This window comes from Prinia subflava, chromosome 1, assembly GCF_021018805.1.
Source record: "Prinia subflava isolate CZ2003 ecotype Zambia chromosome 1, Cam_Psub_1.2, whole genome shotgun sequence".
Taxonomy (NCBI): domain Eukaryota; kingdom Metazoa; phylum Chordata; class Aves; order Passeriformes; family Cisticolidae; genus Prinia; species Prinia subflava.
In genome coordinates this window covers 60,262,613-60,278,266 of record NC_086247.1, presented here as the reverse complement: position 1 = coordinate 60,278,266, position 15,654 = coordinate 60,262,613, and the positions used below count along the sequence as shown (strand labels likewise).

Sequence of the window (15,654 nt, the reverse complement as noted above, 5' to 3'; positions counted from 1 at the left end):
TCCACTTTCCTCAGATGAGCCTGCAGCGTTCTAGAGCAGAGATGAATTTTTGCACATGAGGCACAGAGATTCTGTCTGCAAAAGGCACAGTGAAAGCAGCATGAGACAGCCCCCCTGGGACATCAAAATTGTCAGTTCGTGCTCACAACTAGAGAGTTTTTTCTGTGGTTTTTTTTTTCAGAGCCCCTGCACAGCAAATGTGAATTTAAACATCCAGTAAGTGAGGTCATCAGGGTTTTCCTGACAAATCAAAACATGCTGCAACTTCCTCTTCACAATTATTTTACTCTTCCATCTTAGATATAATTAGCTTTATTTTCCCAAAGGCTCATTGAAGCAGTAGAGCACAAGCCTGATTCCAGCACCCTTAGTGCTGAGCTGGAAACTCTGCTGACTCACAACCATTACAAAAAGGGAGGTTTTTTTGGTTTCAATACAAGAGTATGCAGTAAATATGCAGCTGAGCAAGGTGAACCTGAACCCCGTCCACACACGGAGCAGATTTGATATGAACATCATTTATGTAGACTGCTGAAGAAGATGTAGGTAGCAGCAGTAGGGAGTATTAGCAAGGATTAATTAATTAATAAAATGAATAAAGGCACCTAAGTAATTGATCAAAGCTGAAATGGAGTGGAAAAAGAGCAACCTGTGGTCTTCTTCTGTGCAGGGTTGTCCTGAAAGTCCACAGCCTATGTTGTGTGAAAGTCAGACTAGTATTCTTGCCTGGCTTTAAGTCTTGTGGTGATGGGTTTCTTTAGCTTTGTGGAGTGTGTAAATCAGAAATTACTTATGCAAATAGCTACTTGGATACTCAGGTGTCTGGATCTGGATCTAGATATTGAAGGTACAAGCAATGATGCACATCAACTAGGACCAAAAAATATCCCAAAGACAAAAGATTTTTTAAGTTAAGGAGATCCTGTGGTTCCAGTCAATGAATTTGTCATTGCACTTCAGGTGTTTTGGAGGTATTTTTGGTTTTTTTCTGAGGGCAGGTTTCTTTTTTGTTCAATGACCCTTTTTTGTCTCTTCCCATTTGTCTTCACCAGCAAATTGTGTTCTCCAGTAAAACACCATTTGTGACAAGAGACCTCCTGGATAAGCTGTCCAGGCAGATCCTCGTGATGGAGAATATTGCGGAGATCAGCACTGAGAACTTGGGAAACATCACCTCTCTCACTGATGGTAAGAAACAGCTTAGGGCCTTCTGCCAAGGATTTGCCTAGGCACGTGTGTCTGCTGAAATAATCACTGTGTAGAGCTCACCAGCAGTGCAGGAAATGCCACTGTAGTAAGGGCTGGCTCAGGGTCACCAGGAGGTGCAGTAGTCAACACAGCCAGGCAGGTGCCACCTGCATCTGTCCTCACACTGGTGTCCAGAATTTTGCAAGTGAGAAGAGAAAGGTCAGCTTGTCCAGCAGAAGATGGACAGATGTCATTGGTATTCTGGGGTGGGGATACTTCCACCTCTGAAAACCCAAATTATTCTTCCATCTTTGTTTCCTGAGGAAAGGCAGGATTTGCATTACAATATCAGAGGCATAATACAACTTCTAGAACATTTTCATTTTTAGTCATCTCTATGGAGAACTTCTTATTTTTCTTGTTGCATCTATTTTAATACTTGGAAGAGTTTGACAAACACATAGTTTGTCAACCTTATATACACTCTGGCAGAATAGGTAAATACTACAAGGTATATTTACTATATCAGAAAATTGAGGCAAAAGTTGAGTGACTTACTTGAAGCCACAGAGCAGTGCTATGTCAGGGACTAAACTTGTGCAGACCATTTGTGATGTTCCCCTAGTATTTTGTGCTGTTTAAAAGGAAGAGACATCAATGCCAAGAACAGGATCAGGAGCAAATTTTCTCACATTACCATGGGAAATAAAAAAAAAATGTTACAAACTTGAGGTGAGCAAATGGCCATGCTCTGTGAAGGGAATGGCTCAAGGAGACACAGCAAACAGTAACTGTTTATCAGGGGGACAGGGTGAGATTTCCTCCATTCTCACCTTCTTTTCTCAAAGTTGATGCTTCCAGCCTGACTCTGTTTTATCATTCATCTTGTCTTCCCCAGCAATTCCAGAGTTCCACAAGAAGCTGTCACTGCTGGCTTTCTGGATGAAGTGTACTGGCCCTTCAGGAGTGTATCACACCTCTGCAGACAAGATGATGAAGCAGTTGGATATCAATTTTGCCACCACTGTGAATGAGGAGTGTCCAGGACTTGCAGAAACAGGTACAAACTGCTGCAAAAAAAGTGTTAGCCATCAAATGGAGAACAGTTGTGTACGGAGCTTTGTTTTCAAACCCTTTGGAGATCTGTTTGGCCACAGTTCCAAGATCTCATTTGAAAACTAATGCTGCAACTCTTAAAACAGTTTTGGCCCCAAATAATGAAAAAATAGAGGTGAGGTTAACAGAAAAGAAAATACTGTTTTAAGGTTTATGAGCTAACCAGAAAGAAAGTCTGTTCACAAATACAGATTTGTAAGTGATTCAGTGAATCAGGAATCCTTGCACTTAATTTTGTGTATCTATATAATGCCCACACCCCATTACAGTGCACTGTGATTAAATTAATCCACATTCAAGTGAGTTTGTCTGAGCACAGGTTCTTATCTTGCGTGGGATGTACCACACCTCAAACTCCAGCTGTACTGACTAGCTCTCCCTTGGACAGAACAGGGATGATTTGCCCAAGTGTGGCCACTTGCACTGTGGATGCCTACACAGGGCAGTGTTCTCCTTCCTGCTCCATGCTGCAGCTCGCACAGACAGTGCCTCAGACGAGCTTTCTGCATGCCACACTAGTGCAGGAACATAAAAAATGGCAAAGCCAAATCCTGCCTCTGTGCACATCTCCCCTGCCTCAGTGGCACTGTGGGATGTAATAGGCAGTGCATGTGGAGAGGGGTTTATGATTCAGGATATTGTTTAGGTAGAAATGATGGTGTATTGATTGCACAGGCAGCTGCACTAGCCATCTGTAAACTGGTAGAGGTTCATCCTTATGAAAATATTCTCTGGTACCGAGACCAATGTTTCGATGTTCCCAATGTTTAGAAACGCTGGGAAGTACCTGGCCTTGCAGATGTGGTTCTTTCTTTCTGGTTTTGAAGTGGACTGCGTAATTTTGCCTGCAGCTTTTGCTCTCACTAACCTGTCCCTTTGTCAATGGCTGCCTGCAGTCTTCAGGATCCTGGTGTCTCAGATCCTGGACCGGACAGAGCCTGTCCTCTACTCCAGCATGTCCTCTGAGACCATCACTGTCTTTCAGTATTACAACTACTTTGCCAGCCACAGTGTCAATGACCTTGGAAGCTATTTGCTGCAGCTTGCAAAAGAAGGTATGGCATACAGATTCTGCTGGCTACTTAGGGAGCACATCCCTGTCCTTCTGAGCTCCACACAGAGCAGTTCAGCCCTGAGGCTGGTTTTACAAAAGGAGGAGAGAAAAGAGACAAAGAAGTGTCTTGGCTATTAAGTGAATGCACCTGAACTGTTGTACATGTCAAGGGAAAGGAGCTGATGCAGACAGACCCTCAGTCATTTCTATTTCCATATTCAGATGGGAAAATACTGTTTTGAAAGTATTGTTTTTCAGAAAGTGGCTGATGACGGTGGGCTGAGCCCAAGGTCTGGGAAGTTTTCTGTGCCCACAGCTTGGATGATGTCTTGGTCTTTCACCATCTGTTATGGAGACACCTTCTGAAGTGCTGAGCCATTCTCAGGAACCAAGGGATCAATCATAGCACCTCAGAGTTTTGCAGGCTCTGCCACCAAGAGCTAAAGCGAGAAGCAGACGCTGCACAAAGTGTGCTGAACTGCAGTCCCTGGCAAGCCACGTTTCCTTCTCTATTTGAGAAGGAGTTTGAGGAACCTTGCCTGGTTTTCCTTTTTATTTGGGCATACTAGGGAGCTTTTGCTCAAAAGCCTGAAAGCAAAATGGCATTTCATCTCACCTCTGAAATGTATTAGCCCTAGCTCTTGTTGGCAGACATCAATCTATCCAGGAAAAGCTCTCACAAAGATGCTCTGGAAGTCAATACACTGGCAAGGATATTTGGTTTCAATTATTGGAGTGAGAATTTACATCTTCCAGCAGAAAGCAGAGATTTGACAGGTAGGCCTTTATCTCTGGGTAGGCCTAAGTGCTGCAGTATCCCACAGCCCTTCTACTCATCTCCCCACTTGAAGAAGGTCTGAGAAACTGGCCCAGCTTAAAGCCCAGGCAATTCCCCATGCAGACACACAGCCATGCTGCAGTTGCTCACATGGGGATATTTTCATATCCTCAGTGTGTGTAGTATAAATCAAGGATTGCTAGTGAGGAAAGGATCAATCCAAAGTATTGAGAGGAGAAAGTAACACGGACCTTTCTCTTGCACTTCTAGCATCTGTGGTCCAGGTGCTGCAGTCAGTGAAAGATGGAAAACTGCAGCAAAATGTGTCCAAAATAAACTCCAATAACCTTCCACCACAGCAGGAAGTTTTAAGAGCTTTGGCTTTACTTCTCAATGAAAATAAAAATGAAGTCAGTGAGACTGTGGCATCGCTTCTGACAGCAACTGCAGAAAACAGGCACTTCAGGGAGAAGGTGAGTGGCAGAAAATCACCTGTCGCTTGAGAGACCCATGTCATCATGACCTTTTTCTACCTGTATGTCTCAAATATCTGTGCATATAAAATACCTGATCCAAGCTTGATTTAAACTGATCCAGAGGGGTATCCTGTTTAATTTTTCTGCACATGTGCAGGTCTGTTTCTGTCTTTATGCCAGTCTGCTTCTACCTATTATTACGCTAAACAGGTACTAACCAAAACTGCAAACACTTACTGAGTGCTGTGCTCTCCAGCTGTCTTCCACACTTCAGCATTTCTGCTGCCCTGTCTCAGACTTGGCTTCAGTCCAAGGCTTCAAGGTAACAGTCCCCATCATCACCGACAAAGCATCACTGCAAAGATGTAGGTCTCAGATTTTTTTTTCCAAAGGAGTCTGCCACCTGTGGGACTTCCCACCATTTCCAGAGGGGACAGACTGCCTTGGGCAAACACAGCTCAGCTATGAGAACTAAGATTTGAGTCTATCTCTGATACCAAATGCAACAAGCAGGGCCGGGTTAAACACAGAAATTAAATAGAGTGGAGAAGGAGTAAGAAGAAATTAGGGGTTGGCTCCTACCCTTTCATGGCAGACCTTTCCTTACTATCCTTCTCGTTCTCTGTCAGGAAATAGCAAAAGAAAAGGCAGTTGGCAGAGAAAGAGTGGCAGAAGGGAGGCAAAGAGAAGAGAAAAAGGAGCTCAGTCTTTGCTTCTCTTGTCTGTCAATCCAGTCCCCTTTTTGCTTGCCCTCCCACTTCATTTTCCATTTTTGCAGCCTCTTGGTATTTCATACTGTCCTTCTCCATCCCCAGCTTCCTGGAGGCAGCATCTCAGGGAAAATATAACCTCTCCTGGAACAGGCATGCGTAGCTGATACCTGGTCCACTGCCTGCAGGAAGGACCACAAAGTGGCTTCTGTGAGGGTGTGCTGCAGCCTTAGGCTGCACATGAGTTCACTGTTCAGCTGAGTGCTGCTGAGATTTGCTGCTCAGTAGGAGCTACTAATTTCTAGGGTCAAGCAGTAAACTGGTCTAGCAGCTCAAGCTAACACTGTAATCATTATTTTAAGTCTCCCTGGGGTCTATACCAACTAATTCATTATTATCCCTACATTAAAGAGACCTTCTCAAGGGCCACCTCTTGAGATATTTAGACTCCAAGGCCCATTCAAAGCTCTTTGATGATGATGGTGATGAAATGGTAAGGTGAAAGGTGCCAGCCTGTGCATCTCACTTTAACGTGGACTTTCCCTCACCAAAAGCTGGCCTGAGACTGCTGATCTATGATAGTGGTCAGGCCTGGATCTGCTGTAGGGAATTGTCATCCTGCACCATCCCACATGCTCACTGTCAGGGAGGCAGGCTGCAATTGCTCTCCCTTTAACAGGGTAGCAATACCTCCATGTTCCACCCTTCTCTGTGGAGGCAGAGACATTTTCATTGCTGTTCTTCTTTATCTGTTTTCAGGCCTTGATTTATTACTGTGAAGCACTAACCCAGCCCAACCTCCAGCTGCAGAAAGCAGCTTGCTTGGCTCTAAGATACCTCAAGGTAAGAGACAAGGAATACACTGTGGTGCTTGGCTTTGCTTTATAAAAAGGACATCTGATAGGTACAAACAAAACAGAAATTGCAATAACAGCAGCAGTAGTGTTTTTGTTTTGTGTTGCTCTGCTCCATCCTTTCTCAGATAAAGGGAAAGGTTTAGAACCTTCTAAACAATAAACACCTGGGCTATGTGACCTTGGCAAAGTTTTATCTTCTGTATACCATCTTTTCCTCCCTCTCATTGACTTCAGGAGACTCAGTTCCACATCACAGAGAAAAAAAAATGTTCCCCTCAGTCAGTAAAGTACTGACTGAGAAGGATAAAAAATGCTTTCCCAGGATAAAATTAGCTCTGATGCATGAGGTCTGCAGTAGCAGAAAAGAGATCACAGCTTGTTTTGTGACAAATGACGGGTACATCTGGGCACTACATCTTCAGCTAGCATCTGGTACCATATGTGCAAGCTGGCCTGTGACAGGATGGGGAAATGCACTTCTGTTTTGATTGTATAGAGCCATGGGAGACAGCAGCCAAGCCTGGCTGGTACACGACACTGGGGCAAAAAATGTGTTCCATGAGACAGGTGCACTTTGGACTGACTGTTTCTCGCTCTCATCTGTCCCCTAGAAGGCAGCTCTAAACTGTAACTTCATCCCAGTCACAACTGATGCCATCCAATACACATCCAGTAATGTTTAAATATGAAAATTTTCCCTTAAATGAGAAGCTAGCAGGCATCCCTGAGAGGCAATGGTGAGGGACATTCCATCTCTGCTGCATGCAGGCTGCAGTGGGGTTTTTGATTGCTCAGGAAAACTCAGACTAGGAATGTCCCAGTGGTGGGAACTGGAGCTAGGCAAGTTTAACTTGAGCAGTGTGGCTCCAGTGAGTCTTGAATAGGGAGAATGGCTGGGGAGAAAAAGCTACTGAGGGGAAGTATCATCATTTGGGATCTTCAAAGAAAAAGCTGAAGCTGGAAGTTGTTAGTTCAGAGATGGAAATGCTACAATGGATCGGTGGCTGTGCATGGGGTAACCCAAGGGCAGTTTAATCCATGTCACTTGCACAAGGTCCCACTGAATCTCTTGAAACCCTTGAGGGGTTTTTCAGATTGCACAAGCTCTGTGCTGCTGTGGCCCATCACTCACAGGCATTCGAGCTGCAGTCACCAGGGTGCATCCAGGGGCAGCCTTACCCTGAGTCACACACGGGTGACCACACTGAAGACAAGGACGTGACATCCAGTGGCTCTGGTAGCAAAGCCCTCATTCAGAGCATGTAGGCCAGACCTTGTGCCCCTTGGATGGACAGGGCTCATACAAATCCTAACTCTGAGGCTCAGAGCCTCTTCCAGGTGTCACACTGGGGCACGACCTGCCCTTCCTTTCGCTCATCTCTCTTGTAGTATTAAATAGCCAGCCAGAGACACTACGACAGCTGCTCTCCCCAAAGACCTGACATTTTTGCATCACAGCACAGGATTATTCCTTACTTTCTTCCCAAAAATAGCAGAGACAAGGCAGAAGCCTGCAAATATTGGTGAGCATGGGCTTGACATGCTTTATAGGAAACCGATTTGCTAGACCCCTGTCTCCTGTTCATTTCCCTGCTGTACCCTTACCTTGGCATTTTATGGACCCTGGCCTTGGTCCACAGCCCATCACCTATCCTACAGTCAGAAGTGGCAGACAGAGCTGGTCTGACAGATTTATGTATGTAGTGCATAGGGTAGGGAAATGAGAAAGTCTCCACACCAGCAGCAGAAAACATCTCCTCCAAATGCTTCCCCTTAGAGAAACCCCACTCCTCCTGTCTCCATCAAAGCCCTTTGCTTGCAGTGGGAAGGGCAGTGCAGAGGATGGTTCCTATTTCCATGCAAGGTTGTGGAAAAACCCCAGAGTGTACTGTGTGGTGCTAATGCAGTTCTTTTTGCACTTCCCAGGCTACTGAGAGCATTAAAATGCTGGTCACGCTCTGCCAGTCTGACAATGAAGAGATCAGAAAAGTGGCATCCGAAACCCTGCTCTCCCTTGGTGAGTTGCCTGATTTAGAGCAGTATTTAATTTTATTTTTTAACAGAGCAGCATGTAGGGCACCTGAGTTATGGAAATGTGAGACTGTAAATTGAAACAAAACTTTACAGAGTGACTTAAACAAGTCAGAAAATACATATTCTTAAAAATCATTCCTTTTGAAAATGAGCCTAAAAGAGAGAAATTTGAATTGTGTGGGTCTGGAGAGGGAAGTAGTAAAAGGAAGGATAGGAAAGGAGAAGTTGAGAAACAGAAATAATTGAGAATTAATCTGCAGTTTCCAGGCACCAGTACTTCAGTAGCACATAAAAATTGTGTTTTTCTGTCCTTTTGGCTAGGCATGAATTTCTTCTCCATGGGGGAGGTGTCCTTGTGTGATTTCAATTATGCAAACCCTTCAAATATGCTCTCTTCCATTCACCACTTCAGCAGGAATTCAGTCTGCTGCTGGACATGTTATTGCTCAGGTTATAAAACAACTAGCCCAAGGACACTTTTGAAAACTCCGATTATTCTGCCGTTCTTCTAGACAGCATACAGAGACCATTTTTGGTTCCTAATGGCCAGTTCAACACATTAGGCTCTCCATGAAAGTGCATATGGATGGCAGGAGCTAAGGAAAAAGGGTTTGAAAGACAATTTTATTTAGCGAACATACTGCGTCCTCATTTTCAGCAGTATAGAAGTAACAACGTGGATAGACTCACTTCTTTAAAGTGCTAGGAAGTGGGAGGTGGATAAACTTTCTCTTTTCCAAGGCTGAAGTGCATAAATATCATTTACCTCAAGTACATCACAGCAGCAGCTGAGACCTTGACAAGCACAATGGGTCATTCAGTACGACAGGTGTGCAGATACTGTCACCTAATCATACAAGCCACATGTGCTGCTGTTTGGCTTTAGATAACCGAGCAAGTTACAGGGGAAAATAAAATAATAATTTGAACATTCAGAGCATGTTTAACTTTTCCAAATAATTTCTGAAATTGTTTCTAACAAGACAAATTTTAAGAAGGGGTAGATCTTACTGGCCAATCAGTACTTTCTAACAGCAGAGAATGCAGTATTTTAAATGTTCTTGGGCAATGACATGATACAATGTTATGCTTTTTCATTTTGCATTCAGGTGAGGATGGGAGACTGGCATATGAACAGCTGGACAAATTTCCCCGGGAATTTGTTAAAGTCGGAAGCCGCCGTGGAACTGAAGCTGCCACAGCTTTTTAGATGGAAAAGAACCTGCTAATATTTAACAGGCATTAAAGTAGGATGGAGCTGCACTTCAGTGTGGGGAACAGAAGGAAGACTTGAAAGAATTCCACGAGAATGTTCCAAAATGTAGCAATTTACAGACTTCTTAAAGAAAAGCAAAATGTAAAATCCAGCTTAAGGTTTCCTATTGGCTCCTCATTGCAGCTCATGATGGAACAGTTGGAGGCTGAGGAACAATACTTTTTTGACTGGTTCTAAACAAATAATGTAATTGCAGTTATTCACCCTCAACAGACTTCTGTGAGGTTTTTAGAATTTGGCATCTCAATATATTTTCTATTATATTTCCTTCCTTGAAGTTGTTGTGAAAGCTTGAGCCGTGTGATACCGTACCTAACAAGGACAATCAGGAGGCCCCCTGAGCAGGCATGCTGAGGAGTTCTCCCTTGAATCCCAGTGAAGTGGCTGCTGCCCTGCAGTGTCCCCTCCAGTGGCAGGAAACGCTGCTCAGCTTCCTCGATTGTGTCTTGGTAACAAAATACAGGGAAAGTTCTCCAAGTTCTGCCTGGAGAAACAGCGTGATGTGAACCCTGGGAGGCGCCACTTTGGTGACTCACCCTGAAGGCCTCCGCTGGGCTTTTATTCCCCTCTCCTGCCCTCCAGCAACAAACCATCATTAATGCAGCGATGTGTGGGGGATCAAACAATCATGAAGTTTCTGAAAACTAAATGAAAAGGTTAAGTGCGTTTATTTATTCTGAGAAGAAGGAGTGAATACCACTAATTGCACGAGTCCCCAAAATCATTTTGTCCTACAAGTTGCAAGCAGGATTGGATTTCATACATTCTAATTAGTGGAGCATAGTTCCTATAGAGTGCTTTCAATATAAAGAACAGAACAAACTCAAGTGGACCTCGGAGGCAGTAATAAACAGAGGGGGAGAATGCACCTCCCCTCCCTGCACTGCAACGTTCAAAGACAGCGAGTGCTTCAAACTGGTGATTACAAGCCTTAAGTTAACAGAGGAGGTGAATAGAATTTAAAAGAAGAGTGTTCCTGTACTGTGTTCATTATGCATGAAATGCTATTTAGATGTCAATTGAAGTATCCAAATTTGCATAGACGACATAGAAAATATTGCAAACAGTTCACATCAAAAGGAAACCTTGTGAGCCAAACACTTTGGCAGGCAGGGGTCATTTGTTTTTTTTTTTACTGTGAATGTTACAGGAATGTACATATCTGTATATTTATAAATATATATATTCTTCCTTTAATTAAAGAAGTACATTTTGTACAGTGCAAAATGTTTTCTTGCTTACTGAGGGATACAGACTCTTTTTGCAGAAGGTGAAATAGCCATGTTATGGTTTTTATACTACACCTGTCCCATCAGTTGAATTCTTTCAAGGTGTCCTTTTGTATCTGTTTTTTTTTTAATTTTTTTTTCTTTTAGTTTTGTGGCATTTGTACTCACCATATTTCCTGTCACATTTAAGTTATAATAAAGATTATTTTTTAATTACTAAGCACATCAGTCCGTATGTACAGTCACTCTTTCCATCAGCAGCCTCTTCAGGCTCATAGTTAAAGTTCAGAGCAAGCCAATTTTGTGTATCATTCAAGTGCTTACCAAGAGAGGCTCCACCACGGGGACTACCAGGAAATGTGCTGGAGAGGCTCCAGGATTGTTACCAGACTTGCACTGATTAACCCTCCCTTATGTGAAGACAGACTCTCCTCAGGACAGAAGACATTCCTTCCATTCATTTTTCCTTTTCAAACATTCAGGATTACACCTTGGGGAATGTAGAGCTGCCTATGGAGCAGGGAGCCAAAGGAGCAGAGAACAGGGGGCAGCTCACATACAGAGGTGCTGCATCACATGGAGGGGGTATCTCATCTCATCTCATCTCATCTCATTCTAGTTTAAAGCCACCCTTTGAGAAGTTTATTAGTCTAAAGTTGATCTGCTACACCATCACAACCATTAAAAATCATGCATTCAGTTCAAAAGAGCCAGATAGGAAGAAGCAAATTGTGCTCTGAAGAAAGTCATTGAGGAAATGCAGAGGAATTTTAGTATGAGCAGTTAGATCAAACTTAGTTCCTGTTGTGGTATGTGAGCCTGACAAGCTTGAACCTGGGATACAGCTGTAGAGAGGCTGAGTTTCACCTGGAGCATTAATACCGTTTTAGAAAACTAAATACACAAATAACCATCTTCTAACAGGATTCATGACAGCCATGACAAAGTGAGCAGACCTTTAAGCTTCCAAAACCTGAAGGCAAATAAAAATGACCAAACCATTTATTTGTCTCATAAATGTTCATGCTTGTAGAGCTGACGACGCTGCCTTTTCCTGCCCTGTTAATGCACTCCTTTGTGGAGTAGGAAAAAGCAGATGCACAGAGGTGAGCATCACAAGGCTCATGCTTACCCACTAGTAAAGCAGGAAGCAGCAGGCATAATTACAAAAGCTCTTAGGGCTGCAGCAGGCTATGTGGGCAAATTTAAAGGTCAGGGCCACACCAGGAAAGTATGCTGGGAAAAAATTCCCACACCCAAGTAGCTGAGCAGCAGTGCAGATGGAAGAGATGGGCGGCTCACCAGAGGTGCACTTGGGAAAGGGGCTTTACCTGGTAGTAAAGGGGTCCCTCCCTTGTGCTGTGGTGGTTTTTACTACCCTTGCCATGCTGTCACTGTCTCAGCGTTTGGCCCCATAAATAGAAACCCCTTTAGCACCCCTATACTACTGTAGCTACAGCAGCAGCATGTTAGGCTGCCCAGTTTCACACTGCTACTGGCAAGGCTGTTGTATCCATCAGACCTTCACAAAAGTTATCGTCTAGAGCTTCACCCTGTCCTGCAGTCTCTGATACACAGATTCATGTGGACTTCAAAATTAGGAGTCAACAGGTATTAACTTCCAAACACTGTAGCTCAAGTGTGGCTCCCTGAGGAGAGGATCTACAGCTTCAAACGAGGGTAGGACAGATGTGCCCTTAAAACTGATCACATTTCATTACAGGCAGTTGCCTGAACTGCTTTGTGTTATTACAAGAATGGAGAGAGAAATTTGTAACACAATAAACATTTTTCTGCTAGAAAAAAGATTGGTGACAATGCAATTCAGTCTTAAGAACACTGGAGTGCTGGAAAAGCACAGCCTTGGCAAAGTTTGCACATCTTGTTATTAAATTCTCAAATCCAGTTCTGAAAACAACCTGAGATGGCCCTTGAGGAAAAGTAAATGAATATGCACCACACATTCTTAGAAAAAATAACCTATGACTACCTCCATTACTTATGCAGAGGTCACACCATAAGCTGCAACACAGGACAATGTTGCAGGCCCTCACCTAAGCAGCCCAATGCCAAAAAGCAAGTGAGTTTCAGCTCCCCAGACAAGGAGCTATCATGGTCTAATTAATTTCTCCCCACATTGTCTGAAGTACAATGGGTGCTTAGCAAAAATAACAACTTTTATCGTAAACCAGTTATGAGTTCTTCCTCACACTAATAATGCACCTGTCCCCTGGTTTGCTTGTCCCTGCACAGCTGCTTATTCTTTAAACATCTGACACCTGCAGGTGCCCCAGGTCCCCCGTCTTTACTCCTGCATGGCTGAGCTCCTTCCCTGCTCAGCCATGCACAGCCTATGGCAGAAGTGCTAGGACACTGCAGATACTCCCCACTTCCACACAGCCTAAGCCTGCTTCGGTGAAAGACAAGATTGTGTCTAGACCCTCTGCAATGAGGAGTCAACGTGCTGCTGGCACAAATGCATTTGACTTCTTGGGAAGAATCAGTCTGTAGTTAGGTTCCAGAACTGGTAATTTTGTTGTGCTACATAGAATGTTCTCTCTCATTCTGCTGGATGTAAAGGTTATCTTTAGTGATGTTGATTTTCAGCTGGTACACAGCTATGTTCCAGTGATAAAATAATTTCCCTATATACTTAAAAATCAGATGGCTGTAAGAGAACTAATCACAAAATTCTCTGTGTAATATCTACACCTTTGACAAGCTGTTGGCACGTAAATACAAAGTTCCTAGACTTAATATGTAGCACAGTGATAGCGCATGCATGTTCAAAAAAAGCACTCAGGAATTTTCAGAACAATAAACAATATCAATCCTTTTAGAAAGTTTTTAAACAGCAATTACTGGAGCATCCTAAAACTGCTGAGAGCATTTCTATACCTTGATGTCTGATACAATAAGCACAGTCAGTGCTTGATCAAGGTTCAATGCATCTGTGGCAAAGCATGTATATGGATTTTACTACTGCGGCACAGTCTGACTCTCACACCTGGCCTCCTCCTGCATCACAGTTTCAGTTTATACAGCAAACTGTGCTCTCTGCTAACAAATTGCACTTCATAGCACAGTAGTCTTTAAAACATTAGTATGTATTACTGGGTAGCACATGCCTTTTTGATGTAAAAATTTACTCTATTACAGGTGGGCCAAATGCTGCAATCCATCCATCAGCCTACTTGCAGAACTTCTATGATTTATTTGTACACAGTGCATTTTAACAGAAGGATCCAGCATATCAAGGGACTGTCACATCTTTTATTTAAGGAAAACCAATCCAGAAAAAGCGGAAGATTTGAACTTAATAAACATTCTTCTTGATCAGCTTGAAGAAACAGGCACTGCACACCAATTCTGGGTTTGTCTCTTTCTGGCAGTTCTGTTCCAACAACAGCACCTGTACTACAGCAGTTCACAGTGTGGGAAGTGAAACAGTGAAAAAGCTGCACTTGCTGTCTCATTTTGGCCTGCTAGTTATGCCACAGCCCTTTCTCCCCTTCTATTGCATCTGCAAATACAATATGCCTGATGTTTGGAAATAAAGCCACCTCTAAAAAAATTACAATTAACAATTAATAACCTAAAGTACATTGGACTGCAAAAAAATAATTATATCAAAATAAAATTTATGTTTCCTTATTTAGCAATGTTGAACTACTTTGTTATGAAAGTTGCTTAGGATCTGAGACAGGAGAGGTCTAAGTCACTTGGCAAGCTTATCCACTTCTTAAAAGAAAACCAAGGTTGCTTTACAAAGCATTTGCCCAGCACCTGACTGTGCTTTTTTTTCAAGACAGCATCAGTGCAAGATGAAGGACACACCTTTATCACCTTTTCAGCACTGTGATGGAAAGGAATACATCTAACACCCTCTGGAGCACACATCTGAAGATACAATCTTGGGTTTACAAAGTCCAGAAGAAACTGTGATGCCTCATTTTCTAGTTAACACGCTTGAGGTAAAATGGCAGCCAGGAGTATTGCCGCCTACAATGGTTTCTGACACTTCCTGGCTGAAATCTGTTGTAAAACATCTGTTAACTTACCAACAGCCACAGGAAGTAAAACAGGAATATAAAGGCGCCAATCTGATAGCTCCAGAGTCATTCACACATACCCTGAAGCGACCACCTTTGGCAAGGCCAGACAGATCCATGAGCCATGATCTCAAGATCATGATCTTCTAATCACTTCTGCCTCCTGAAAGCCACTCAACTTTAGGCTCCACCCAAGATTTGGTAACAGCCACCATTGTTAAAACCTCTCCTTAGAAGACCTTGTTATCGAACAACTGCCTCGAGTTCACTCAGTACTGAAAAAACCTGTGTCCAGCCTACTCTCCTGCTCCACCACTCCCCATGCAGATGCCAGATCAGCTGCTCAAGGTACAAAGACCACTTTCTATTCCTGTAAACCCGTCAGAACCCAAGTACCTCGGTAAGAGGGTGTCTCATCTCCTGGTAAATTCCAGAGCAGTACCTTTCCTTTCAGAGTAGCTCTGAAGTATAGGCTGCTTTGTCTCCACCTCGTTTTCAGCACAGCTGCTACTGGGACCAAGAACACACCATCTTCTCTTCATAGGCCAATGAAAGCTATAACTCAAAGAAATGCTCTAGTATTTCCTACTCAAGCTCTCATTACACAGCTTTCAAAATGTTTCCTTAGAAGGCAGAGGAAATTAATTTTAAAAAAACTGAAAATCCTAAATCTGACCTGTAGATTTTGACTCTTATTACCCAATCTTGAATTTCTGAAACCTCACCAACAGCACACAATCTTTGCTTTTTCCCCTCTCTACCCACCAGAAAAGCAACTTTGGTCTCCGGAATTCTGCAAATCTAAAAAGAGTTAAAAACTGCCCAGGCATTACCCCAAAAAACTTGAAAGCATCCATCTACAGTAATCATAATTGATTAGCCAT

At 43.2% G+C, this 15,654-nt stretch overlaps 1 protein-coding gene across 3 annotated transcripts in view; it reads left to right on the top strand.

The window, feature by feature from the left end:
* Nucleotides 1-13,185, top strand: part of RIPOR2 (RHO family interacting cell polarization regulator 2) — a 71,058-nt gene extending 57,873 nt beyond the window's left edge. The window contains exons 17-23 of one of the 3 annotated variants that reach the window (XM_063397801.1): nt 1,053-1,188; nt 2,087-2,248; nt 3,201-3,359; nt 4,407-4,609; nt 6,082-6,165; nt 8,106-8,196; nt 9,323-13,185. In XM_063397801.1, coding sequence (XP_063253871.1) covers nt 1,053-1,188; nt 2,087-2,248; nt 3,201-3,359; nt 4,407-4,609; nt 6,082-6,165; nt 8,106-8,196; nt 9,323-9,423 — 936 coding nt within the window. In that variant the 3' untranslated portion in view covers nt 9,424-13,185. The remainder of the gene's footprint in view (nt 1-1,052; nt 1,189-2,086; nt 2,249-3,200; nt 3,360-4,406; nt 4,610-6,081; nt 6,166-8,105; nt 8,197-9,322) is intronic. The other 2 variants (XM_063397777.1, XM_063397786.1) reach the window with 2 other exon arrangements.
* Nucleotides 13,186-15,654: the final 2,469 nt, after the last annotated feature.